We start from the raw sequence: 25,856 nt of genomic DNA, 5'->3' as shown, positions 1-25,856 counted from the left end.
TTGGAAGATGATCCGGAGGATTCGGATGTTGGTGGGAGCGAAACTCCGGCTGTTTTCTCCCCGGAAAGTAGCCCCACACATCCACAGGCTGAGGAGATTGGACATCCACCTGTTGAGCCGCCAACCCTTTCCCAGGGGTCCCTGGATACGACCCAGCAGCCTCAGCCAAGGCGTCGTCGCAATGTCCCCCAGGCTTCCTCGGCCCAAGATACTAGGGAGCAAATAGACTCTCGAGTAATCTAATTCCTGGCTCAGAGGAGGAGTGAGGGACCTGAAGAAGCAGTGGTGAGGGGGCTTGGTCCTTTACTGAGGGGCGTCCCTGCCCACAGATTGAGCCCTTGCGTGGCAGGTATCGCCATGATAATCAAATTGTTTTCCTCACCCTGCAAGGAAGACATTGTGGCGGAGATCTATAATGTGAGACGCAAGATACTTGCAGCGCGCTCACACCAGGTTTCACTCCAAAGCCAACCCCAACACCATGGCCCACCTGTACCTGGCCCATCTTACCAGGTGGCACAGGAAACCAGCCGGCCAGCTTCGCAGTTTTATCCTCAGGCTGCCACCTATGCCACTGCCCCACTGCAACAACAACAGCAAAGGCCTGGCAGTTCATTCCAGCCTGGTCCCTTCACCAGGGATTTGTTTGACCTTTAATGTTGTATTCCTGCTAAACTTTATGTTATTTATTTTATAGTTTAATTGGCTAATTTGTGCCAGCATACTTTTCGTATAATTTTTATTGAGACCTTTGGTTTCGTTATTTAAAAAATTAGTCCAACACAATGTGTCTTGAATTTATTTAAAAAGCATAACAAAATGTAACTGCAACCAAAACCTAAATAACTATGGTATGTGGTTTTACAACCTACTCAACCATTTTTGGATGGAGAAGTAGCAATACAAATTATATAGGGCAGTGATGGATAACCTTGGCACTCCAGCTGTGAACGAATTACAACTCCCAGCATGCTCCATTTATTTCTATCGTGTTTTAAAATCAACGAAGCAAGGGGGGCATCTTGGGAGTTATAGTTTTAACACAGCTGGAGTGCCAAGGTTAGCCATCACTGATATAGACCTTTTTAATAGTTGTTGGTACCAACATCTGTTTGTATGGGGAGTACTGGAAACTAATAATAGATGAGAGTAGAAGGCACAAATGCACAAACATACATTTTTAAAAAATTTGGGTGGGTGAGAAATATAAGATTATCCTAATGTTTGTACTGAAAACCTATTGGCTATGTGCATTTTCACCGAACAACACTTACTATTGAGTCTTCGGGTGCCAAAAAAGCATATCATGTTTCAGGAATACATGTAGAATGTGATAGTATTAATTGCTAAATTACAGCTAGTTATGAAATATATAACATTCAAATTTAATAAGACACTTCCAAAAGACACAAACAATACTTATAGTAGTAAACAAAGTTTATTTTACATGGTGAGGGCCACTTATTAAAAATATATTTTAGAGGTATTAAAAGGTTTTTAGAAACATATAGCAAATCCATTAATGATGTTTCCAAAATTTAAAAACAAAACATCTTTTTTGGTAAAAAAATAGATTGATTAGCTTTTAGTTCCAAAAAACCTCAGCCCGCAAGCCCACGTCAAGGGTCCTCATTGTCTTGCGAGTCCCTACACTCAACTATGTCTGAAATTACAGAAGCTATCTGGAAAAAAATAAAATAAATAACGAGCACAGAAGAAATCAAACACTGCCACAAATTGCGTCCCTCTGCCATGGCAAGGACCCCTCTGGGCTTAAAAAGTAGTATGCATAGAGTTCTCGAACTGCAATGCCTGCAGTCCCAGGTCGTCTATGCAGGGTCCGATCCAAGCCCAAACCTGATGACGCAGGCAAATCTTCCATGTCAACAGAAGAGGAAGCCTCGTGAATCCTGGTGAAGTTGTGTAGAACAACACAAGCTTGAATCACCAGGGTAGCATTCTCCGGATCCATCTGTATGGATGACAAAAAATAACTCCATTTGCTAGAGAGTATTCCGAAAGTGCACTCAACATACCGACGGGCACAAGTCAACTGGTAGTTGAAAATACGCCTCCTGACATCCAAACCACGGTTTGGAAAGGGCCGCATAACATGGTGAGTTAATGCAAACCCTTCATCCGCCACGATAACAAATGGAGCTGGCGGACCAGCAGATCCGGGCAGTCTTCTGGACTCGGGCAGGGCAAGCTGGTTGGCACGAAGCCGATCACCCATTCTAGAAGAGCAGTGCTTCCATAGGCCCCGATATCAACCATTATAAACCGGTAGTTACTGTCAGCAACAGCCATCAGCACTACCGAAAAATATTGTTTATAATTGAAGAATCGGGACCCTGAGTGTGGCGGCTTCTTCACACGGATGTGCTTGCCATCCATTGACCTGATGCAGTTTGGAAACTGCGCAGAATTTTGGAAGCCCTCAGCGATCCGAAGCCAATCGTCCACCTTGGGCTGCGGCATCACCGTCTCTAGGAGTTGCTGCCAGATGACCTGGCAAGTGTGACGGACAATCTGAGAGATCGTCTAGGTTCCTAAAAGAAACTCAAAATGCAGGGATGCAAATGAGTTCCCCGTTGCAAGGAATCTGTTGAAAAATGGAAAGAAATAAAATCAGACACCAGCAAATCAAAGGGAACATCAGATACATGAATGAAATATAATGTTGTACGCCAGATAAGATTTTAAACACCCTATGTCCATTGTGGACATATAAAAAAATTAACGACAAAAATTAGGGGCTATGAGCAAAACACTACCAGCTATTGGGGTGTGGCCAATACGACCAGAACTAAGTTACAACTACTGTCTTTAGCACCTTTGAAATGTTGTACGGTATTGGCGACTTAAAAATTATGTGAACATTATGCATGATGAGGACGATAGATGAAAATAATCACAGGTTTTTGCCACCACCACAATCCCACAAAATAGGGTACAGACTGGCATATAGGCTTCAAACAGGGTGATGCATGCAGCTAGGGATACTGACTGAGGGTCCAAAAGCTTCAAGACACTGCAATAAACTTATGCAGTCCCCAATATAGTTTGATAAAAAATGGTTATTTAGTCACTCACACAGCCAGGATACAGGCTGCTGTAAACTGGCTGCCTGACTGACCAAAAAATCAATTTTGTCACAAACTATACTGGCGAGTGCTGTGGATTATTGTAGTGTCTTGAGGACGTTAGCGGAACCAAAGTTTGAAACTTGCACATACGAATAGACAACCTTCAATATTTGGGTGTTATATGTCAGGGATTAAAGGTTATTACAACCAAAAACTAAAAATTAAATACCACAAAACATTATGGCAAAAGAAAGATTTCTTCAGCAAACAGAAGCACATGTCTAACAGCAGCCATTTTAAAACACATGTTCCTCCTGACAGAAGCACTGCACATTACTGGTGAAGCTTGATAAATTAAATATTGCTCACCTCAACGTGACAATGAGCCTTTCCTCAGGAGAAATGCTGCGCCTCATATTGGTGTCCATGAAGGTAAGGACAGTACGTAGAGACGACAGCAAGCGATCAAATGTATTGACTGACATCCTGCAGAAGGAGAAAAGCTTCTCTGGATGCAGCCTCAGATCTTTGTAGAGGGAATGAAAGTGTCCTTTCCGGTAACATTGCGAAACAATCGGATGGACCCAAAATCGACGCCTTCTACTAGGTTCCTCAGGCAACAAACGAGTGCGCGGTCCCCATCGCCGAGAAACAAGCCAATGCATTAAGACCTCGTCCTCAGATGCATCATCCATGGTGAAATAGCAAAGACAAGCAACCAAAATAACCTCTGTACTCTGTGAAGACTACAGAAAATGGCCACAAAACCAAACTCAGGTGCCCTTCATTTATACCAGTATCCTGGGTGGAGTTATTAAAAATTCATTCTTTTAACCATTCCTTCTTTAATGACGGTCCACAAAAAAAAACGGAAACACGGACGCACGGAAACACAACGGAAGAAAAAACGGACAGGGATCACCGAACAACGGAACCCCGTTTTGCGGACCGAGAAAAAATACTGTCGTGTGCATGAGGCCTTACTCATACAGCTTCCGGGGCCTGTGAGATCCAGGGGGCTGTATCTCACAGGCTCTTCACAGGAAGGCAGCGCGATGCCTCAGGGAGGCATCGCGCTGCCTTCCATGCCATCGGGTCCCTCCCACAGCCCCATGGGGACCCGATGGCACCGCCGCACAGCCGCCGCAAACATCAGGTAAAGCCGCAAACCGCAGGTCTGAATTGACCTGCGGTTTGCAGCGATCGCCGATCACCGATACATGCATCCTGTCACAATTAATCCCCGCCGCAATCTTTTTTAAACTTAGGATGTACCGGTGCGTCCTGAGTCCTTAAGGACTCGGGAAACAGCGAGTACCGGTACGTCCTAGGTCCCTAAGGGGTTAAAAGGTAAAACTAACATATGAGATAGACTCATTACATGCAAAGTGAAATATTTCAAGCCTTTATTTGTTATAATTTGGATGATTATGGCTTACAGCTTATGAAAACCCCAAATTGACAATTTCAGAAAACTATAATATTGCGAAAAGGTTCAATATTCTAGGCTCAAACTGTCAAACTCTAGTCAGCAAATTAATCCATAACACCTGTGAAGGGTTTCTGAGCCTTTAAATTGTGTCTCAGTCTTGTAAGCCTCAAAAGGTAATTGCAAAAGAAGTTGGATGTTCCCAAAGTGCTGTATCAAAGCACATTAATAGAAAGTTATGTGGAAGGGACAAGTGTGGAAGAAAAAGGTTCACATACAGTAGGCTTGACCGCAGTCTGGAGAGGATTGTCAGGAACAGGCCATTCAAAAGTGTTGGGGACTTTCACAAGGAGTGGACTGAGGCTGGAGTTAGTGCATCAAGAGCCCCCACACACAGACAGATCCTGGACATGGGCTTTAAATGTCGTATTCCTCTTGTCGAGCCTCTCCTGAACAACAAACAACATCAGAAGCCTCTTACCTGGGCTAAAGAAAAAAAGAACTGGTCTGTTGCTCAGTGGTCCAAAGTCCTCTTTTCTGATGAAAGAAACTTCTGCATCTCATTTGGAAACCAAGGACCCATAGTCTGGAGGAAGAATGGAGAGGCACACAATGCAATATGCTTGAAGTCCAGTGTGAAGTTTCCACAGTCTGTGTTGATTTGGGGAGCCATGTCATCTTCTGGTGTTGGAGAGAAGTCGGCCGGCACACGCTGCAATGCACGCCGCTCAGGGATAGGATTGATTCCACGTATAGTTGAAAAAAGATCCCAGCAGACGTGACTTCAATGCTCGTGAAAATTTATTCGCACATAACAATATGTCCCATGGTGTTGGTCCACTGTGCTTCATTAAGTCCAGAGTCAACACAGCCGTCTACCAGGAGATTTTGGAGCACTTCATGTTTCCTTCCGCACACGCGCTTTATGGAGATGGTGACTTTCCAGCAGGACTTGGCACCTGCCCACACTGCCAAAAGTACCAAAACCTGGTTCAGTGACCATGGGATTACTGTGCTTGATTGGCCAGCAAACTCGCCTGAGCTGAATCCTATAGAGAATCTATGGGGCATTGCCAAGAGTAAGATGAGAGACATGAGACCGAACAATGCAGACGAGCTGAAGGCTGCTATTGTAGCATCCTGGTCTTCCAAAACACCTCAGCAGTGCCATAGGCTGATAGCATCCATGCCAGGCCGCATTGAGGCAGTAATTGATTTAAAAGGGGCCCAAATCAAGTACTGAGTGCATATGCATGATCATACTTTTCAGAGGTCCTACGTTTTTCTATTTAAAATCCTTTTTTTTATTGATTTCATGTAATATTCTTATTTTCTGAGATTGGGATTTTGGGGTTTTCATAAGCTGTAAGCCATAATCATCCAAATTATAGCAAATAAAGGCTTGAAATATCTCGCTTTGCGTGTAATGAGTCTATCTCATATGTTAGTTACACCTTTTAAGTTGCATTACTGAAATAACTGAACTTTGCACAGTATTCTAATTTTTCGAGTTTCACCAGTATGTAGCTGGTTCCTACACTGCCCTGAATATTGTAGGCTTAGTCAAGCCCAGGAGAGGCAGTTCTGTTACTGTTAGGGAACCATCTGCAGAAGCCCCCTTGCCATCTGGTATATGGGCCCGACACACGTTTGATTAAAAATGTGCACAAAGAGCTTCTATTTCTTTCATTTATAGTAGGTATAATACCACTTTAAGTTAGAATGATCCTTATTTTTCAGTTTTTTATTGTTTGCATGTAAAATATTGTACTGCAGTTCTTATTTTTTTGTTTGCTTCCTGTATGTTAGCTTTATGGATATACATCTGCGACTATGAATGTGCTAATCTAATTTTCTTGTAGTATGTACATATTGAAAGCAGTAGTCAAAATTTTGAACATAATGGTATGTTACCTTATTCAAACTGCATGCCCATAAACTCATGGTACCTTGGACAGTGCCTTCAAGTGTCAGTTCTTAGCGAGTTGTTCAGGATGGGCAACCTGCGGTAACACATCTGCTGTCAAACTACAACTCTACACAGGCCCTGCTCAGGGAATAATAGCTATGTCTGTATATAATCTTCATTTGGGATAATTAATAGGTGTATGTTAAACTTGAAGTATCTTTTTCACATCAATCGTCTGTGTTAGACATGGCTTGAAAAACAATGAGTCATATTATTACATATGGCAACTCTTCTGAACCAACAGGTTAAACACGCTCTATAAAACCAAGTTTGCCTCCATTTGCTTTACCATATCACAAGCAGATATATAATTCAGAAATTAATAATCTCATTGAGGCAGCATACCGCTTTGTCTTCACAGATCATCAAGCAGCCAAACAAAGCACAGAGAGGTCTCCACAAAGTGTAAGTAACAGATATTTGTTGTATAAATAAAATACAGACATAGTTGTTCTTGTAACTATATACTGTTATATGGACCTGATAGAAGTTGAGTTATCAAATATTCTGGATTAGTGTGTGTACATGGTATATATGTGTGCATATTATTTGATAATAAATTCACTTCTATATAATTGCCATTCTTTTTTTTCCTTTTCAGGCTTCACATGGCCAATTTACCATTTTTCATTTTGGTCCTCGGCTTATGTCAAATTGAAGCCACTGTCCGAAAGCCAAGCATATTATTGCTTTTGGCTGATGACCTTGGAATTGGGGATGTTGGCTGTTACGGGAATGATACTATAAGGTAACTGATTGTTGCGATAGGTCGGTATTTATTTGACATTTTATTATGAAAAAAATAATAGAGCAGATACATAATTAAATATACATAGGTTGCAAATATAGGAATAAAACAAACACAGATAGAGAGACCCTTCCCTTTATTCACTGGTACGATTTACTGAGGTTGCAGGTGGTTGCCAACAGTTGCCTTGATCATCTACTCTCACATTTTACATTAACATAAGACTGAGGGCCCCAAAAAATAAATCTAGATTACCCAAAAAATCTACATTACATTTGTACAGCCATTACTGTACTAATTACAAGTTATTCTGTACGAATGAAAGTTATGTGAAAGTTAGTGGCTGTTAAAAGCAAAATTGTTCCACAAGACTATTATCTAATGAATCAAACTAAACCTGTCATCCTAGTCAACCACTTGATTTCTTTATATAGCACCAACCAATTCTACAGCACTGTATAGAGATCACAGTCTAAATATGTTTCTGGACTATGGGAGGCAGTGGAGTGGCTAGGGTTTTTGGCACCCGGGCGGGTCCTTTCTCTGACCCCCCCCCCCCCCCCAATACTTAAAAAAAAAAAAAAACTCATAGTACTATTGCCCTCATTGTACAACCTTTACAGTAGTTTTGTACAGATGTGTGCCCCCTCACAGTAGCCATGCCCACATTGTGCCCTCTCACAGTAGCTATGCCCTCTCTGTGCCCACTTCACAGTAATAATCCCCATTGTGCCCCCTTCACAGTAATAATCCCTATTGTGTACCCTTCATTGTAATAATCCCCATTGTTCCCCCTTTATAGTAATAATGCCCACTGTGCCCCCTTCATAGTAATAATCCCAATTGTGCCCCCTTCACAGTAATAATGCCCATTGTGCCCCCTTCATTGTAGTAATGCCCTCTGGCTCTGTGCCTCCTCCATAGTAGAAATGCCCATTGTGCCCTCTTCACATTAGTATAGCTCTCTGTGCCCCCTCCATAGTAGTAATGCCCTCTGTGCCCCCAGCTGTTTGAAGAGAGGGCAGCGCTCATATAAAAGCTGCTTTCTCTGTTCAGTTCACCTGCTTGCCGCAGTGTTTGCAGTGATAAGCAGGTAAATAGGGCAGAGAAGGCAGCGCTCATACAAAAAAAAAAAGCGTACAACCCCTTTAAAGACATACTTGGAAAACATTACATACAGCGCTACAGAACATACAGGATCATACAGCGCCACATACCTCTTACATCCAGTGACTTCTCTTCTCTGATGTAGTAATTCTCTTTCCTTTTCTTTTCCTGTTAGACCAGACCACCATGGTGACTCCTTTTAGCCGCGCCTCGTCTCTCCAGAGTTTAACAAATAGACATCTTACTTTCCTACTTTTCAATCATCCTCCCACCTTATCAACACCCCATCCTGCAACCCCAAATACTGTGTCCACTGTGCTCCCCAATACTTTTCTGCAGCAACAGTCCCCATGAAAATACTGGTACCCCTTTATATTGTGCGCTAGTACAAAAAATTCTCACCTTCCTAACAGATCAGACCTCTATATAAAACCCTAAATGAGATCCCCCATCTCAGACCAAACCCCCTTTAGACCTCTATGTCAGACCCCATATAAGACACCAGTTTTAAACCTCAGATCAGACCCCCTCTAGACCTCCATGTAAGACCCCGACCCAATATCAGACCTCAGATAAGACCCCCCATATAAGACCCCCATTAGACTTCCAGACCCCCATATCATACCTCAGACCAGACCCCCATATTATACCTCCAAACCCCCATTTGACCTCCACACTCCCACTAGACCTCCAGACCCCATTAGACCTCCATACCCTATTAGACCTTCAGACCCCATATCTGACCCGCATAAGACCTCCAGACCCCAATCAGACCTCTAGTCCCCCAATCAGATCCCCATTAGACCTCCAGACCACCCAGTCAGACCTCCAGACCCCCAATCAGACCCCCATTAGACCTCTAAACCCCCCAGTCAGACCTCAGGGCCCCCAATCAGACCCCCATTAGACCTTCAGAGTCACCTGTCAAACCTTCAGACCCCCATTCAGACCCCCATTTGACCTCCAGACCACCCATTAGACCTCCAGACCCCAATCAGACCTCCATTAGACCTCCAGACCCCCATATCATACCTCAGACCAGACCCCCATATTATACCTCCAAACCCCCATTTGACCTCCACACTCCCACTAGACCTCCAGACCCCATTAGACCTCCATACCCTATTAGACCTTCAGACCCCATATCTGACCCGCATAAGACCTCCAGACCCCAATCAGACCTCTAGTCCCCCAATCAGATCCCCATTAGACCTCCAGACCACCCAGTCAGACCTCCAGACCCCCAATCAGACCCCCATTAGACCTCTAAACCCCCCAGTCAGACCTCAGGGCCCCCAATCAGACCCCCATTAGACCTTCAGAGTCACCTGTCAAACCTTCAGACCCCCATTCAGACCCCCATTTGACCTCCATACCCCCATTAGACCTCCAGACCCCAATCAGACCTCCATTAGACCTCCAGACCCCCAATCAGACCCCCCAGTCAGAGCTCCAGACTCCCAATCAGACCCACATTAGACCTCCAGACCCCCCAGTCCGACCTCCAGACACCCCAGTCAGACCTCCAGACCCCCATTAGACCACTCCAGACACCCTAGTCAGACCTCCAAGCCTCTGCAGTCAGACCTCCAGACCCCCTAGTCAGACCTCCAGAACCCCCATAGACCACTCCATACCTCCATTAGACCTCCATATTAGACCTCAGATCAGACTGTAAAATAATAAAGTAACTTACCTCTCCTGAAGCCACTCTCCCTGTCCTGGCTCTCTTCTCTTCTCAGGGCCTGCGCTGCACTGCAGTCACCTGACCTCCTGCATCGTCAGGTCAGAGTGCGCTCTGTACGTCCGCAGCCAGGACACAGCAGCGTGGGCCCTGAGAAGAGTGAGCAGGAGGAGGGGTAAGTACTGTACAGCGCTCACAGTGCTTCCCTCCCCCTCCTCCTGCAGACTAGTGAGCGCATTATGGAAGCACTCACTAGTATTCCCTTTATAAGATGCACTACTGCATCTATCTTATAAAGGGAAAAGCAATGAGCGCTTCCATCTGTATTGATGGAAGGGCTCGTTGCTTCTTTTCTGGCACCCCCCTGAAAGCCGGCACCCAGGGCGGACCGCCCCCTCCCCCCCGTGATCCTTATGGTGGCTCCATTGAAAAATCTCTTATACTGTATTCAGGCTTTATGGGTAAAGCCTCCTTGTCCTCCTCTCTCTCTGATTCCTGTTTAAATTCTTGTCTGTGACTACAATGAGCCTGTAAGGAGGAAGGACTGTGGTCTCTGAAGCAGAAAGTGATGACATTTCAGTGACAGATGCAGACAGGAGATAATAATTTTAGATCTATTTAACAGTTTGATTAATTTGATTGTGTTAATTAAAGGTTTGATGATATTTCAGGACTCCAAACATTGATAGACTGGCCAGAGAAGGTGTGAAACTGACTCAACACATTGCTGCAGCCTCTGCATGTACCCCAAGTAGAGCAGCGTTTTTGACTGGCCGATATCCTATCAGAACAGGTAATAAATACATAATTGTTGATTGAAGGTAACTTAAAAAAGGAAAATTGTACGAGGAGCCGTCACAGCTAGAGTTGAGCGGACACCTGGATGTTCGGGTTCGACAGGATGGGCCAAACTTCACGAAAAAGTTTGAGTTCGGGACCCGAATTTGACCCCGAACCCAAACCCCATTGAAGTCAATGGGGACCCGAACTTTTGAGCACTAAAATGGTTGTAAAAATGCAATGGAAAGGTCTAGAGGGCTGTAAATGGCATCAAAATGTGGTTAAGAGTGTGGCTAGGGAAATGACTTTAAATAACATAAAATACGTAAAAAGAAAAAATAATAATCTTGATCTAGGAGGAGGTCCATATGGAGTAGGAGGTTGAGTAGGCGGTGGATGTGGCGGTGTAGGTGGAAGCTGCGGTGGAGGAGGTAGCCTACACTGCTTTTTGGTTTTAAATTTATTTATATTTTTTTAAATTAGGGTACACCCCAAAACATTGGGAAAAATAACCTGTGATAACCCCAAAACACACATTCAGACAATACACTGGCTGCAGGGCAGGCCAGCACATCCAAGGCATAAAGGGCAAGCTCAGGCCATGTGCCCGATTTGGAGACCCAGAAGTTGCAGGGGGCAGAACCATCAGTCAGTTAGTGTTCGTGCAAACATATTGCCCCACTATGTCGCACGTCCCCGTGATGTTCACGATCCAATTGGATATCTGCTCTATCAACTTTCAATGTCCTTTTCTGAGCCTACCATGTTGATCACAGTTATCGTCGAATCAGGGTTCCAGGCTGGAGAGGGAGCCTGAGAAACGGATACCACATTCAAGAGAGGTCAATGGATGAAATCTGATCAGGTGGAAATGTGGGACAAGTTATCAAAGCGGAAACATGCAAGGAAGGCAGCAGGCGCGCGGCAATTTCCCACACCTGTCTCGGGGAGGTAGTGACAATAAATAACAATACAGGACTCTAAGATGTCCTGTTATTGGAATGATTAAATAAAAATTACAGGGAATGTCACTGCGGTATTTTGGATTAGGAAACGTTAGACGGGAGAAGCCCTGCTGTCGCTTTGTTGACTCTAGATAACTTCTGCCTGATCGCACGTCTCTGTGACATCCATCATCCATTGGGATATCTTCTCTATCAACTTTCAATGTTCTTTTCTGAGCCTACCATGTTGATCACGGTTATAGGCGAATCAGGGTTCCACGCCGGAGAGGGAGCGTGAGAAAGAGAGACCACATCCAAGGGAGATCAATGGATGAAATTTTATTTTGATCGAGCGTAAATATGGGAAAAGTTATTAAAGCAGAAGAATAGAAGGAAAGGAGGGGGCGCGCAGCAATTACCCACACCCGTCTCGGGGAGTTAGTGACAATAAATAACAATACAGGACTCTAAGATGCCCTGTTATTGGAATGATTAATAAAAAATTATAGGGAATGTCACTGGGGTATTTGGGATTTGGAAACGTTAGCCAGGAGAGGCCCTGCTGCCGCTTTGTTGATACTAGATAACTTCTGCCTGATCGCACGTTCCTGTGACGTCCACCATCCATTTGGATATCTTCTCTATCAACTGTTGATGTTCTTTTCTGAGCCTACCATGTTGATCACGGTTATCGGCGAATCAGGGTTCCATGCCAGAGAGGGAGAAAGGGAGACCTCATTCAAGGGAGGTCAATGGCGGCAATGGGATGAAGTGGAAATGTTGGACAAATAATTTAAGCAGAAGGATTGAAAGAAAGGGCCAATTAAAGACGAATTTTAGTCTCTCCAGCATGTGCAAGGTGGAGTTCCACCTTGTGGATACTTCGCATATGAGGCAGTGAGCTGAAAGGCCGAAGTTACGCTGCAACGCAGACAGGCGAGCAGCAGGGTGAGAACGCCGAAAGCATGCAGAGATGGCCAGCACTTTCTGCAGCAGCTCTGACATATTGGGGTAATTTTTCAGGAACCTCTGCACCACCAAATTCAGCACATGCGCCAGGCGAAGGATGTGCGTCAAACCAGCTAGGCCCAGAGCTGCTACGAGATTTCTCCCGTTATCGCACACAACGAAGCCGGGCTTGAGGCTCAGTGGCACCAACCAGTCATCAGTTTGTTGTTCCATGCCCGTCCACAGCTCCTGCACGGTGGGGGAAAACATATGCGTTTTAAAACTGCCTGCTGTAGTTTCCCCCTGGCTGTGCTGAATTTGGTGGTGAAGGTGTTACGCTGACCGAATAAGGAGGTGGTAGAGGAGGAAGTGGAGTAAAAGGAGGAGGCAACAGGAGGCAAATAGAAACGTCCTGCAATCCTCTTTGGTTGAAGGACATGCGCCAAACTGCTATCCGCCTCAGGCCCAGCCGCCACTGCATTTACCCAGTGTCTAGTTAGGGAGATATAATGTCCCTGCGCATGCTTACTGGTCCATGTATCGGTGGTTATGTGGACCTTGCCACAGATATTTCTGTCCTAATTTTGTCCGCCACTTGGTTGTGCAGGGCAGGGATGGCACGCCTGGAAAAGTAGTGGCATCTGGGAACCACGTACTGTGGGCAGCCACCGCAATAAGGTTTTTAAAAGTCTCAGTTTCCACCAGACGGAATGACAACATTTCAAAGGCCAGGAATTTTGAAATGCTGGCATTCAGGGCCAGGGATCACGGATGAGTAGGGTGGTACCTCCTGTGTTTGGGAAAAGGACATCTGAACGCTTCCATGGGACAGTGTGGAGATGCTTTGTGATGGTGACGGAGGTGGTGGCGTTGCTACCACATCCTTTGTTTTCTGGGTGGCAGGTGCCACTGTGACTCCAGAGGGGGAGGAAGAAGCAGAGACTGCAGCAGACGAGGGAGCAGGAGGAGCCTGAGAGCTTTCGTGGTTTTTGAGGTGTTTACTCCACTGCAGTTTGTGCTTTGCATTTAGATGCCTGGTCAGGCAGGTGGTGCTCAGGTTTAGAACATTTATGCCTCGCTTCAGGCTCTGATTGCACAGTGTGCAAACCACTCGCGTCTTGTCATCTGCACATTGTCTGAAGAACTGCTACGCCAGGGAACCCCTTGGAGCTGGCTTTGGTGTGCTCAGTCCCTGGGTGCGGTGGGCAGTAGCAGCCGTACTAGTTAGGGGATGGCCACTCTGCTTTTGCACCCTGCTCCCTCTTTTGCTGTGCGGCTGGCGCTGTGTGACTACCATCTATTCCTCCGAACTCTACACGTCACGCGCATGACCTTGATTCCATGTGGGGACCTCATCATCCTCCACATCATCTTCCACCCACTCTTCACCCCTGCCCTCCTTGCTGGTCTACACACTGCAGAAAGCCACAGCAGTTGGCACCTGTGTTTCGTCATCATCAGAGACATGCTGCGGTAGTCCTCCCATGTCCACATCCTGAAATAATAAGTGGTTAGGCATCGGTGCACTCAATCTCTTCAACTTCTGAGGCATTGCTAGGTGGAAGGCCCACAGAACCCCTACCAGCATAGTCATTAAAAAGCATAAGAGACTGCTGCATGACTTGGGGCTTAGACTGCTTGGCTGATTTGCAAGGGGGTGAGGTGAAAGAAAGATGCCCATGGGCTGCAGGTGCCAACTCTGCGCTTTCAGCAGGGGACCGGGTGGGAGACAATGTGAAGGAACTGGTGGCACTGTCAGCCACCCAATCTACTACCGCCACTATTCGTACTCCGGTATTCGGGCCTACAAAATAACGCTGAAGTTTTTGTCATCTACGTGCACCTGAGGAAGGTGTATTATTTGGGCTTGTAGCTGGCACAGATCGACCACGTCCTCTCCCTGCAACAGGAGCTCCACCAGCAGCACCACGACCAGGGCCACGTCCCTTATTTGATGCTCTCCTCATTCTTTGAGGTCACCCATTGAACTAACAGACGGATTAACTACTGTATTTTTTGCCCCATAAGATGCACTTTTTTCCACCCAAAAGTGGGGGGGAAATGCCCCTGTGTCTTATGGGGTGAATGCTGCCATTTTACATCACAGTCTGCGATAGGTATATGTCACCCACAGAACTAACAGACGGATTAACTGTATCAATTTCCCTGTCACGTATGCAATGCAGGTGTACCTCAAGTAAAAATTGGGTATATTTCACCCACCGAACTAAAAGACAAATTAACTATATCAATTTCAAAGTCACGTATGCAATGCAGGTGTATCTCAGACAAAAAATGGGTACATGTCACCCACCAAACTAACAGACAGATTAACTGTATTTATTTCCCTGTCACGTATGCAGTGCAGGTGTACCTCACACAAAAAATGAAATCACCCACCGAACTAACAGACAGATTAACTATTCTATTTTTGCGTCAGGGGTGCAAAGCTGGTGTATTGCACCTACAAAAAATCTTTATACTGTAGGTCACCCACAAAATAAATAGCCAGATTCCTAACTCTCTCCCTCAGTTCAGCTGCCTGCTTTCTATCCCTGCAATATTCAGAGCTAATGGAGGGTGCTACATGTGATCCAGCTTTTATAGAGGCTGGGTCACATGATGCACCGGCCAATCACAGCCATGCCATTAGTAGGCATGGCTGTGATGGCTTCTAAGTGCCTACAGCTTGAAAGCTTGTTGATTGGCTGCCGTGCAGCCTTTCAACGAGCTTTATTAAATGCCCGAACACCGAACTCGAACCCAAACTTTTCCGGCAAAGTTCGGGTTCGGGTCTGGGTACCCAAACTCGCAAAGTTCGTACGGACTCGAACTTTACAGTTTGGGTTCGCTCAACACTATACATAAGGCCTAATGTCCATGACTGGATTTTGCATCTGTATTTAAAGAGATTCTGTCATCAGAAATTAGTCCTATAACCTAAACATATGGCAATGTCCCTAGTAATACACTGAATCCTAAAGTGACTTTATCAAATCCTCCTCTGGCTCTATAATCATAAAAAGAGGTTTATATCACTTGTCACTCACTTCAAAATGTGTCCAAGGGGACGTCTCATGGTGAAAGGTGCCCGGCTGCAGCCATCTCATTTAGGTGCCCAGCGCCACCCTCTGAAGTGAAATCGCCGCCCTCCCTTTCATTATATCCGCCTACCTCAGTTCATCTACCTCTCTAACATCCGCTCGCTTCAGCCAGATCCCTATACCTAGTGCGCACGCGCAGGATCTGGCTGGAGCGAGCGGACGTTAGAGAGGTAGATGAACTGAGGTAGGCGGATATAATGAAAGGGAGGGGCGGCGATTTCACTTCAGAGGGTGGCGCTGGGCACCTAAACGAGATGGCTGCAGCCGGGCACCTTTCACCATGAGACGTCCCCTTGGACACATTTTGAAGTGAGTGACAGGTGATATAAACCTCTTTTTATGATTATAGAGCCAGAGGAGGATTTGATAAAGTCACTTTAGGATTCAGTGCATTACTAGGGACATATGCTTAGGTTATAGGACTCATTTCTGATGACAGAATCCCTTTAATCCATATTTTTTCTGGATAGCACATAGACCCATTTATTTCTATGGGTATTGCTGGACAAGAATCGTTATTTCTAGTGATGAGAATAAGGTACAGTACCTTGCACATTGAAGTAAGGATGAGCGAAACCAGTTCAGACTAACCCAATTCAGTATGGATTTTGCTTTTTTTCTGACGGCAGAAGAACTCGAATATTTTCAGGTTCATTTTGGATTTATCCACTAAAAGGGCATATAGAACCATTTTAGTAATCCAAAGAAAAAACTTGTGGTCCAGCATCCCATAAAAAACTTGCAGCTTTATTAATAACAATAAAAAAAATGTTATCCAAACAGAAATCTCATACAAGATCCACGATGTCTATGCATTTCGGACTCCACAATCTCGGTCCTTACTCATGACAGAAAAGTGAATGTTCACCTCTGTTTAAACATGTGGTGCACCAGGTAATCCAGACTTCGGCATCACATGCTCAAAAAGGGAGGAAAACTAAATAGAGACCAAAAACCAACACCCAATGCATCAGAAAGAAAAGACAACATGTATATAGTACTGAAAAGCTATAAAGATAGTTCTTTTAACGATATTGTAAAATCTCAATTCAAACATCCAGTATGCCTCACGGCTGAGGAGTTTTCGTTTGTGATCTCCTCCTCTGTTGGGAAGAGTAACCCTTTCCACTCCCTAAACAGAAAACGCTATTGTCTCTCCTTTGTGCATAGTGGCAAAGTGAAAGCTAGCTGCAGATACATTGCGGGTTTCATAATATGGTATATCTGATAAATGTTTGTGTATTCTGCTTTTTATTTGTTTTGTAGTGCAATCTATATATTGTAGAAGACAATCTCTGCAAGTGTTTAAATAAATTGCATGATGTGTGTAGCAGTTCAAATATTGTTTTATGGTGTAATTCTAGAAGATGTCACATTTTGACACACTGAAATGTATTTACAAAAGATACCGTACATCTGTTACTACCACATCTGTAGCTCCCTTTATAGGTGAGCCACATAGGTGGAGTTGTTGATCGTTCCTGGAAAAGGCTGGGGCTGATTTTTTTGTCCAATGGTTGTGGCTCTGCGGGCCACGCCACACATTTAACTCCTCAATGACTATCCCTTTCCACTCCTGGTCAAAATGTCGCTGTATGATATTACAAAATCTCAGTGTATTCCTTACTGCAACCCAGGGCTGCCATCAGAAATTTTGGGGCCCCTTACACAGCTCAAGGCCTGGGCCCCCCCTCCTACTCTTTAGAATCCGTCCTGACTCCACCTCCCCTCCACCCCCAAGGACCTACAGTAAAAAGTGATAATCAGCGATTTCAGTAAGGAATACATTTTTGACCAAATAATATGAAGCCTGCTACCACGACAAGGTAGACTCTTTTAAGCAGGACCCTCCACTAACACTAACTACACTGCCTGTTCTAATCTGCCCTAGCAATCTTCCCCTGGCACATTTTAGAAAAAACACCTTAAAAGCACAAGGTTTACTGTTACAGTGTTATGGGGGATCTGTGGAGGACACAGTGTTATGGGGGATCTGTGGAGGACACAGTGTTATGGGGGATCTGTGGAGGACACAGTGTTATGGGGGATCTGTGGAGGACACAGTGTTATGGGGGATCTGTGGAGGACACAGTGTTATGGGAGATCTGTGGAGGACACAGTGTTATGGGGGATCTGTGGAGGACACTGTTATGGGGGGGATCTGTGGATGACACACTGTTATGGGGGCTCTGTGGAGGACACAGTGTTATGGGGGATCTGTGGATGACACTGTTATGGGGGATCTGTGGATGACACTCAACCACTCTCAAACCCAACTGGTCAAACTTGTTAAATGGATCCCAAACACAATATGCACAAAAACACCCCCCACCGCCTCCAACACTTAAATAACCCCTTCATGGCCTAAACATTTTTTTCAAAGCAGAACACAAAGCTAAATAGGGCTGGGTGGGCTGGCAAGGGAGGGGTTAATAACAATACGTGATGGAGGATCCTGGCCCTGTGGGATAATCCAGAAAACAGCTTTGCATTTTACCCCCGAGCAAAGACCACACAACATAGAGCTGCCGAGCCAAGTAGACAACATAAGGATCAATATGAAAATAAATAATTTGGAGCCTTTGAAATCGCTCAGCTCAGTATGCGGCATAGGCTACTTTCACACTGCCGTTTCTGGGTCCGCCTGTGAGATCCGTTTCAGGGATCTCACAAGCGGCCCCAAACGGATCAGTTTTGCCCCAATGCATTCAGAATGGATAAGGATCCGTTCAGAATGCATCTGTTTGGCTCCGTTCCGCCTCCATTCCGCTGTGAAGGCGGACACCAGAACGCTGATTGCAGCGTTTTGGTGTCTGCCTGGCCGTGCAGAGCCAAACGGATCCGTCCTGACTTACAATGTAAGTCAATGGGGAAGGATCCGTTTACATTCACACAAATATGGTGCAATTGCAAACGGATCCGTTGCCCATTGACTTTCAATGTAAAGTCAGGACGGATCTGTTTGACCTACACTTAGACTTAGACTTTTTTTTTACTGAGTTATGCAGACGGATACGGACACCAACGTTTGCATTTAGGTGCGGATCCGTCTCCGCACCTAAATGCAGGTGTGACAGTCGCCTTACTGAGCTGAGCTATTTCAAAGGCTCCAAATGATTTATTTTCATATTGATCCTTATGTTGTCTCCTTGGCTCGGCAGCTCTATGTTGTGTGGTCTTTGCTCGGGGGTAAAATGCAAAGCTGTTTTCTGGATTATCCCACAGGGCCAGGATCCTCCATCACTTATTGTTATTAACCCCTCCATTGCCAGCCCACCAAGCCCCAGCTATTTAGCTGTGTGTTCTGCTTTGAAAAAATACTGTATGCCGCCATTACAGTAAAATGATAACATTATTTATGGAAACAGGTAAACTAATGGACCTTAATGAATCGTCCAACATGTGATGGAGTGGAGCATGGAGCCGGCACTGACTTCTTCCTGGGCTGGCTAAGTGGGGCGAGGGGCGAGGGCACTAGGGCAGCTGGGCAGGCTTCCACCACAATTCTTTCCAGATTCGATTCCAGTCCCACTCCCAGAGGCCAGAACAGAAGTTCCCGCCGCCGCGCCTGGCTGCAAGCCTGCAAACCAGAATTGACTGTGTCTGGCAGTGGCAGGCAGGCTGCGGCGCGCTAATCTGAAGGCGGCGTCACGGCATGAGGCGGCAGCAGGCAGCGGACAGCGTCTGACGTCACCTGCCACTGCGCAGCTACATTCCTCTGCGCAGCGGCTCAGAGCCTTTTAAAGGGGAATGCAGCCGGAGCCGGTATACCAGGTATAATACGGGAATCAGCGGAGCGGGGGGGGGGGGGGCAAGGAATAGAGATAGGAAGTTCGGATCTTTCAGATCAGTCGGTTCATTTGAACCAGCTCATTCAAATGAACTGATTCATGAATCGGATCTTCGGTTCACTTGCTGAGTCTACTGACTGAAGAGCTTAGGTGGTGCGCATGCGCGGATGCTTCGATTCACTTGCTGACTCGCTGAGTCGGCTCTTGGTGCATTGTCTGAGCTCTGACTGAGTGAGTCAGGAATGAAGGGAAGCGGACAGGAGGACTCAGGAGCCGTGTGCCGGGCATGCAATGCATTGTCACCCACAGTGACAGCAGTCTGACAGCAGTACAACCAAGTGAATGCACATGGAAAACTGGATGTGCTGATAACAGTAACACTGGCTGATAATGAAATAGTCCCCACAGTCCACACAGACATCACTCAGGAAAATAACTAGTGTGCAATCTGTGCACGATTTTCTAATAAACCTGAAGAGAGATTGTCACCCTGTTGGATCCGTCCTGCCACCGCTCCGTCCCCTTTGACTATAATGGGGACGGAGGTGGAGCTCCGGCGCAGTACGGCAGTTCGCGGTGAGAGGCCGCCGGACTAAAAAGTTGGACATGCAGTACTTTTAGTCAGGCGGCCTTTTGTCATGCACTGTCATGTACTTATAGTCAATGGGAACGGAGCGGCGGTCCGGTGAAATAACGGCAGGACGGATCCGACAGGGTGAACAACCTGTCGGATCCATCCTGCCGCTAGTGTGAAAGTAGCCTTACAATCTCATGGCTCCTGAGCAACAGATCGCGTGGTCTTCACAGTCATCTGTCACTTCTCTTATCTCTCTGCTCCTGTCCCTTAATCTTATCACTGCTGCAAAAGCATCAGCCTCAGTGTAAACTGTTCTACAGTCTGACTGACGGCTCTTTTAACTCAAAGAATCAAATGAGTCTCTAAGTCGGATCTTTAGATTCTTTTAACCTGAGACTCATTCGATTCTTTCTCAGACTCCCTGTACTTGTCCATGACACAGAGCTGCTAGTGCTTGCCTTGCCTCAGCTCTGATTGGTTGGTGGGCGGGGAGGGGAGGGGCTGGCAGAAGCAGCTTCCACTCTAGGATCAGATTACACTCCTCCCGAGCCCCTCCCCTCCCTGCTGCCAGCGGCTCTGCTATTGTGTGCTGTGACTCACTGACTCAGCTCTGATTGGTTGGTGGGCGGGGAGGGGAGGGGCTGGCAGGAGCAGCTTCCACTCTAGGATCAGATTACACTCCTCCCGAGCCCCTCCCCTCCCTGCTGCCAGCGGCTCTGCTATTGTGTGCTGGGTCAGACTGAGCTGTTTCACTCGGATCGGCTCAGTCAGAGGAATCGACTCCTCTGGTTCAGTGAACTGAATCGATTCAAATGAACGATTCGTTCATGAACCGGACATCACTAGCAAGGAATAATAAATTTCCCCCCTCTAGCGATGCAATAAAGTTCAACTCAAGTCACTGACAAATGGGAGGGGGTAAAAAAATAATAAAAAATAAAAAATTTTTTTTTTTGGGGAACTGGCTGGGCCCCCCCAGGGTCCGGGCCCCTTACTGGGGTATTGGCTGTACCCCCCTGATGGCGGCCCTGCTGCAACCTGTCACAAAAGTTGCTGGCTTCCCTTCTTTTTTTTTTTGTTATTTTTTTTATCTAAAACTGCCTTTTGGGGAAATATTAATTTCTTTCTGTCTAAAGAGAAAGCCCATTTTTGGTCTCCTCTATAGACCGTGTAGCATTATTTCTCGCAAGCAATCTGCTACCAATAATATCTGCTTCCCTCATAAATGCAGTACTATTCGAACAGTTGCGTCTTGCTTGCAACATTTCGCCCCTTGGTATGTTCCTTGTCACATGAGGTGGGTGTCATGAAGTCGCTAAAAGGGTAGTATTGCCAGCCATCTCTTTTCTATGGGTTTGTGTTGAAATTATGAATGGGCGACATCACCATATAAAGGCAGGTCCAAAAATACTATAGATTTCGGATCATGATGGATGCTAAATTTGATTGTATCTATCCCTTCATTAAAGTATTCACCTAAAGCTGGGATGTCACATCGCCGACCCATATAATCAACAGATCGTCTATGTAGCATCCATACCACTTGATATTATTTCCGTAAATAAAAACTGTCTTTCCAACCAAGCCATGAAAATATTAGCTATGGACAGCGAAAATGTCATCCTCATAGAGCAGGCATGGGCAACCTGTGGCTCTCCAGCTGTTGTAAAACTACAACTCTCACCATGCCCTGCTGTAGGCTGATATCTGTAGACTCTCCGGGCATGATGGGAGTTGTAGTTTTGCAACAGCTGGAGAGCCTCAGGTTGGCCATCCCTGTCATAGAGACTCCTTCCAGCTGCAAATAATACTTCACATTAAACATGAAAAATTTATGTTTGAGTAAAAATTGCATAACTTTGCAAATATAATCTTGAAGCTGTGTGGTATAATCACTATAAGAAACCAAAAACAACTGTAAAGCTTGTATCGCTAATTGATGGGGAATATTAGTATATAGCGATACCACAACTGTTATTATCCATTCATAATTAGCATTCTACTCTAAACTGTCGCAAGCTTGCAATACAGTACGTGAATCTTTCAAATATTCGGGAATTAGTGGTACCAAAGGTTGAAGGAGAGAATCAACCCACTCTGATAATTTCTCAGAGTAAGAACCAATACCAGCAACTAGAGATGGTCTAGCTGTTCGCACGGCGGTCGTTTCGCGGCGAACTTTGCTTGTCCGTGGTTAGCCGAACAGGCGAACATATGGCAATGTAAAGAAGTTGAATAGACGGCTCTACTGCTCAGGTAAATGGTAGAGGTGCAAAGCTGCTTGATCTGACTCACCCAGTCAGAGACATAGAATTACAAAAAGGATAAAGGATAAGCAGGCACACTCTTATTTGGGTGCAAGGTATAGATTTATTTATATTCTAGTGTTCGTGGGGTCTGGTGGATGGAAAAAAATGTATAAAAGGTAGTTCCTTTTATTAAACGGGAAAAAATGAAAAATTAAAATTGGAGGAGTATTGAAGTGATAGGTAATCACCACTGGATAAGAGGTGATGGATATCCTGGAAAAAATTGTCCTAGGAAAACTTTATAAATAATAAAATGTATAGGATACCTAGATATAGAGTAAAACATATGGCAATGTCTGCCGGTGCCATATTCTTTTGTATTGTGCAGAACTTTGACCCATGACACATCCATCAGGTGGGACAGGACAGACAATTGAGACATTTCAGCACATGGACACATCCCCTACCCTATAAATAAACCGATCTGGCAGCCATTTTACATTTAGTCTTTTGCCAGTGTAGGGAGAGGTTGCTGTGTGGCGCAGGGACAGACTGTTAGGGACACCAAACGCTAGCTAATAGGCCACAAAAGTCCTTTTAAGGACTGGTATAGGTGTGCTATCGATAGGTGTGACATACTGAGGGGTGTGATATACTTATAATATACTTTCTAGCATAGAAAGTATATTATAGTGCATTTGTATTGTGCAGCAGTTGTTTGCGGTTCTGCTGAGATACTGCAGCTAGATAGAGGGACAAACGCTATTGGAATAAATAATTGCAACTGGTGTGATATACCAGTTGCCCCCCCCCAAAAAAAAAAAGATTGAGTGGTGTGATATACCTATAATATACCTTCGAACATAGAAAGTATATTATAGTGCATTTGTATTGTGCAGCAGTTGTGTGTGGTTCTGCTGAGATACCGCAGCTATATAGAGTCACAAACGCTATTGGAGTAACTAATTGCAACTGGTGTGATATACCAGTTTCCCCAAAAAACACTGATTAAGGGGTGTGATATACCTGCTTCCACAATATACTGATTAAGTGGTTTGATATACCTGCTTTTACAAAATACTGATTAAGGGGTGTGATACACCGGCTTCCACAAAATATTGATTGAGGCCTGCGATACACCGGCTTCCACCAAATATTGATTAAGGGGTTTAATATACCAGCTTCCAGCAAATACTCATTAAGGGGCTCTATATACCTATTTCCACAAAATACTGATAGATGGGATTGATATACTGGCTTTCACCAAATATTGATTGAGGCCTGCGATACACCGGCTTCCACCAAATATTGAATAAGGGGGTTTATTTTCCAGCTTCCAGCAAATACTCATTACGGGGTTCTATATACCTGTTTCCACAAAATACTGATAGAGGGGATTGATATACTGGCGTCCACCAAATATTGATTGAGGCCTGCGATACACCGGATTCCACCAAATATTAATTAAGGGGTTTAATATACCATCTTCCAGCAAATACTCATTAAGGGGTTCTATATACCTGTTTCCACAAAATACTGATAGAGGGGATTGATATACTTGCTTACACAATGTATTGATTGAGGCTTGCAATACACCAGCTTCCAGCAAATATTTAATACGGGATTTGATATACCAGCTTCCAGCAAATAATCATTAAGGGGTTAAATTTTTCCCACAAAATACTGATAGAGGGGATTGATATACCGACTTCCACCAAATATTGATTGAGGCCTGCGATACACCGGCTTCCACCAAATATTGAATAAGGGGGTTTATTTTCCAGCTTCCAGCAAATACTCATTACGGGGTTCTATATACCTGTTTCCACAAAATACTGATAGAGGGGATTGATATACTTGCTTACACAATGTATTGATTGAGGCTTGCAATACACCAGCTTCCAGCAAATATTTAATACGGGATTTGATATACCAGCTTCCAGCAAATAATCATTAAGGGGTTAAATTTTTCCCACAAAATACTGATAGAGGGGATTGATATACCGACTTCCACCAAATATTGATTGAGGCCTGCGATACACCGGCTTCAAACAAATATTGATTAAGGGGTTTGATATATCAGCTTCCAGCAAATAGTCATTAAGGGGTTCTATATACCTGTTTCTACAAAATACTGATAGAGGGGATTGATATGCTTGCTTACACCAAATATTGATTGAGGCCTGCGATACACTGTTTTCCACCAAATATTGATTAAGGGGTTTGATATACCAGCTTCCACCAAATATTGATTGAGGCCTGCGATATACCTGCTTCCAAAAATACTGCTCTTCTATATGGACTTTGTCACAGGGTCATTTTGAAAAAAACAGGCAGAGGAAGAGGCAGGCCATTCCACAGGGGTGTAGGGGTCGGGCAGGTGCACCAGGCCAGAGCCTAAGTGGGAAGTTTGAGATGGTGCGTCAAAGGACCCACCAGAGTTGGTTGAGTGGCTCACTCAGCCTTCCCCTTCTGCACCCTCCTCATCCTCTGTATCTGTACCCTCCTCACTCTCTGCTGTGTGCACCCCCAAAGACACCACCACCACCATAGCCCCTCCACTCGAGTCAGAGGAATTATTTTCCCATCAATTTCCAGATCAGATCAGGAAAAGGAGATAGCAACGGCCGCCACCCAGCGGTCTGACGACAGTACCCAGATCAGCGCAAGGACGGAGGTACCCGCTGTTGCTGCCAACATCGAGATCTTTAATGTTAGCAATGGTGAAGATGACGATGATGAAGTGTCGATGGATGTTACGTGGGTGCCCACAAGAGAGGAAGAGGAGGGGAGTTCAGAGGGAGAGGCAGATCAGCAGGTAGGCGGTAGAAGGAGGAAAAGCAGGCAGAACTTGCAGTGCAAAGGAGGCAAAAAGCAGACTTCGATCCAGACAAAACAGTGCTTCTGTTTTGTCTGGATCAAAGTTTTCATACAATTTTTTCATATTCTTTTGAGTCATGATCAACAGTCACACAAGGGAAAACCAGTCTCAACACTTCCTTGAAATGAATCCAATTATGCTTTTCTTTGAGCTTCACTGTGCTTGTGGTCAACAACACTCGGAATGGACCATCAAACCAGGGTTTTAGGACTTTTCTAGCGTGTATTTTACTACCACCCAATCTTCAGACACAAGTGGGTGGTTTCCTGGTACTTTATCAAAACCTGGAAGTGAAGCAAAAACTTGAAAATGTACTTTAGTCAAATGCTTGTACAAAACTGATCACATAATCTGTCAGACAACCATGTTGCATCTGGAGCTGCTGTGGGAAATAATATCCTATCCTAGGGGCTGACCCAAAAAGGACCTTAAAGGGACAAAGGCCTGTTTCACGGTTAGGCGTATACCTTACTAAAAGAGGGCTACCAGCAGGCACTCTGTTAAGGCTTTTTGAATCTTTAACATTAGTATCCCGTTCAGTTCCTTTTCCCTACTC

The 25,856-nt window shown here is 45.0% G+C and overlaps 1 protein-coding gene across 1 annotated transcript in view; it reads left to right on the top strand.

Moving 5' to 3' along the window:
- The window catches only part of LOC122930555 (arylsulfatase H-like), a 466,223-nt gene that overhangs the window by 97,249 nt on the left and 343,118 nt on the right, over nt 1–25,856 (top strand). The window contains exons 2-4 of the mRNA XM_044284039.1: nt 6,849–6,892; nt 7,089–7,235; nt 10,698–10,819. Of these exons, the coding sequence (XP_044139974.1) occupies nt 7,096–7,235; nt 10,698–10,819 (262 nt within the window). The 5' untranslated portion in view covers nt 6,849–6,892; nt 7,089–7,095. The remainder of the gene's footprint in view (nt 1–6,848; nt 6,893–7,088; nt 7,236–10,697; nt 10,820–25,856) is intronic.

Source organism: Bufo gargarizans, chromosome 3, assembly GCF_014858855.1.
Source record: "Bufo gargarizans isolate SCDJY-AF-19 chromosome 3, ASM1485885v1, whole genome shotgun sequence".
Lineage (NCBI taxonomy): Eukaryota > Metazoa > Chordata > Amphibia > Anura > Bufonidae > Bufo > Bufo gargarizans.
The sequence above is the reverse complement of the archived record's forward strand: the minus strand, read 5'-3'. Positions and strand labels throughout refer to the sequence as shown.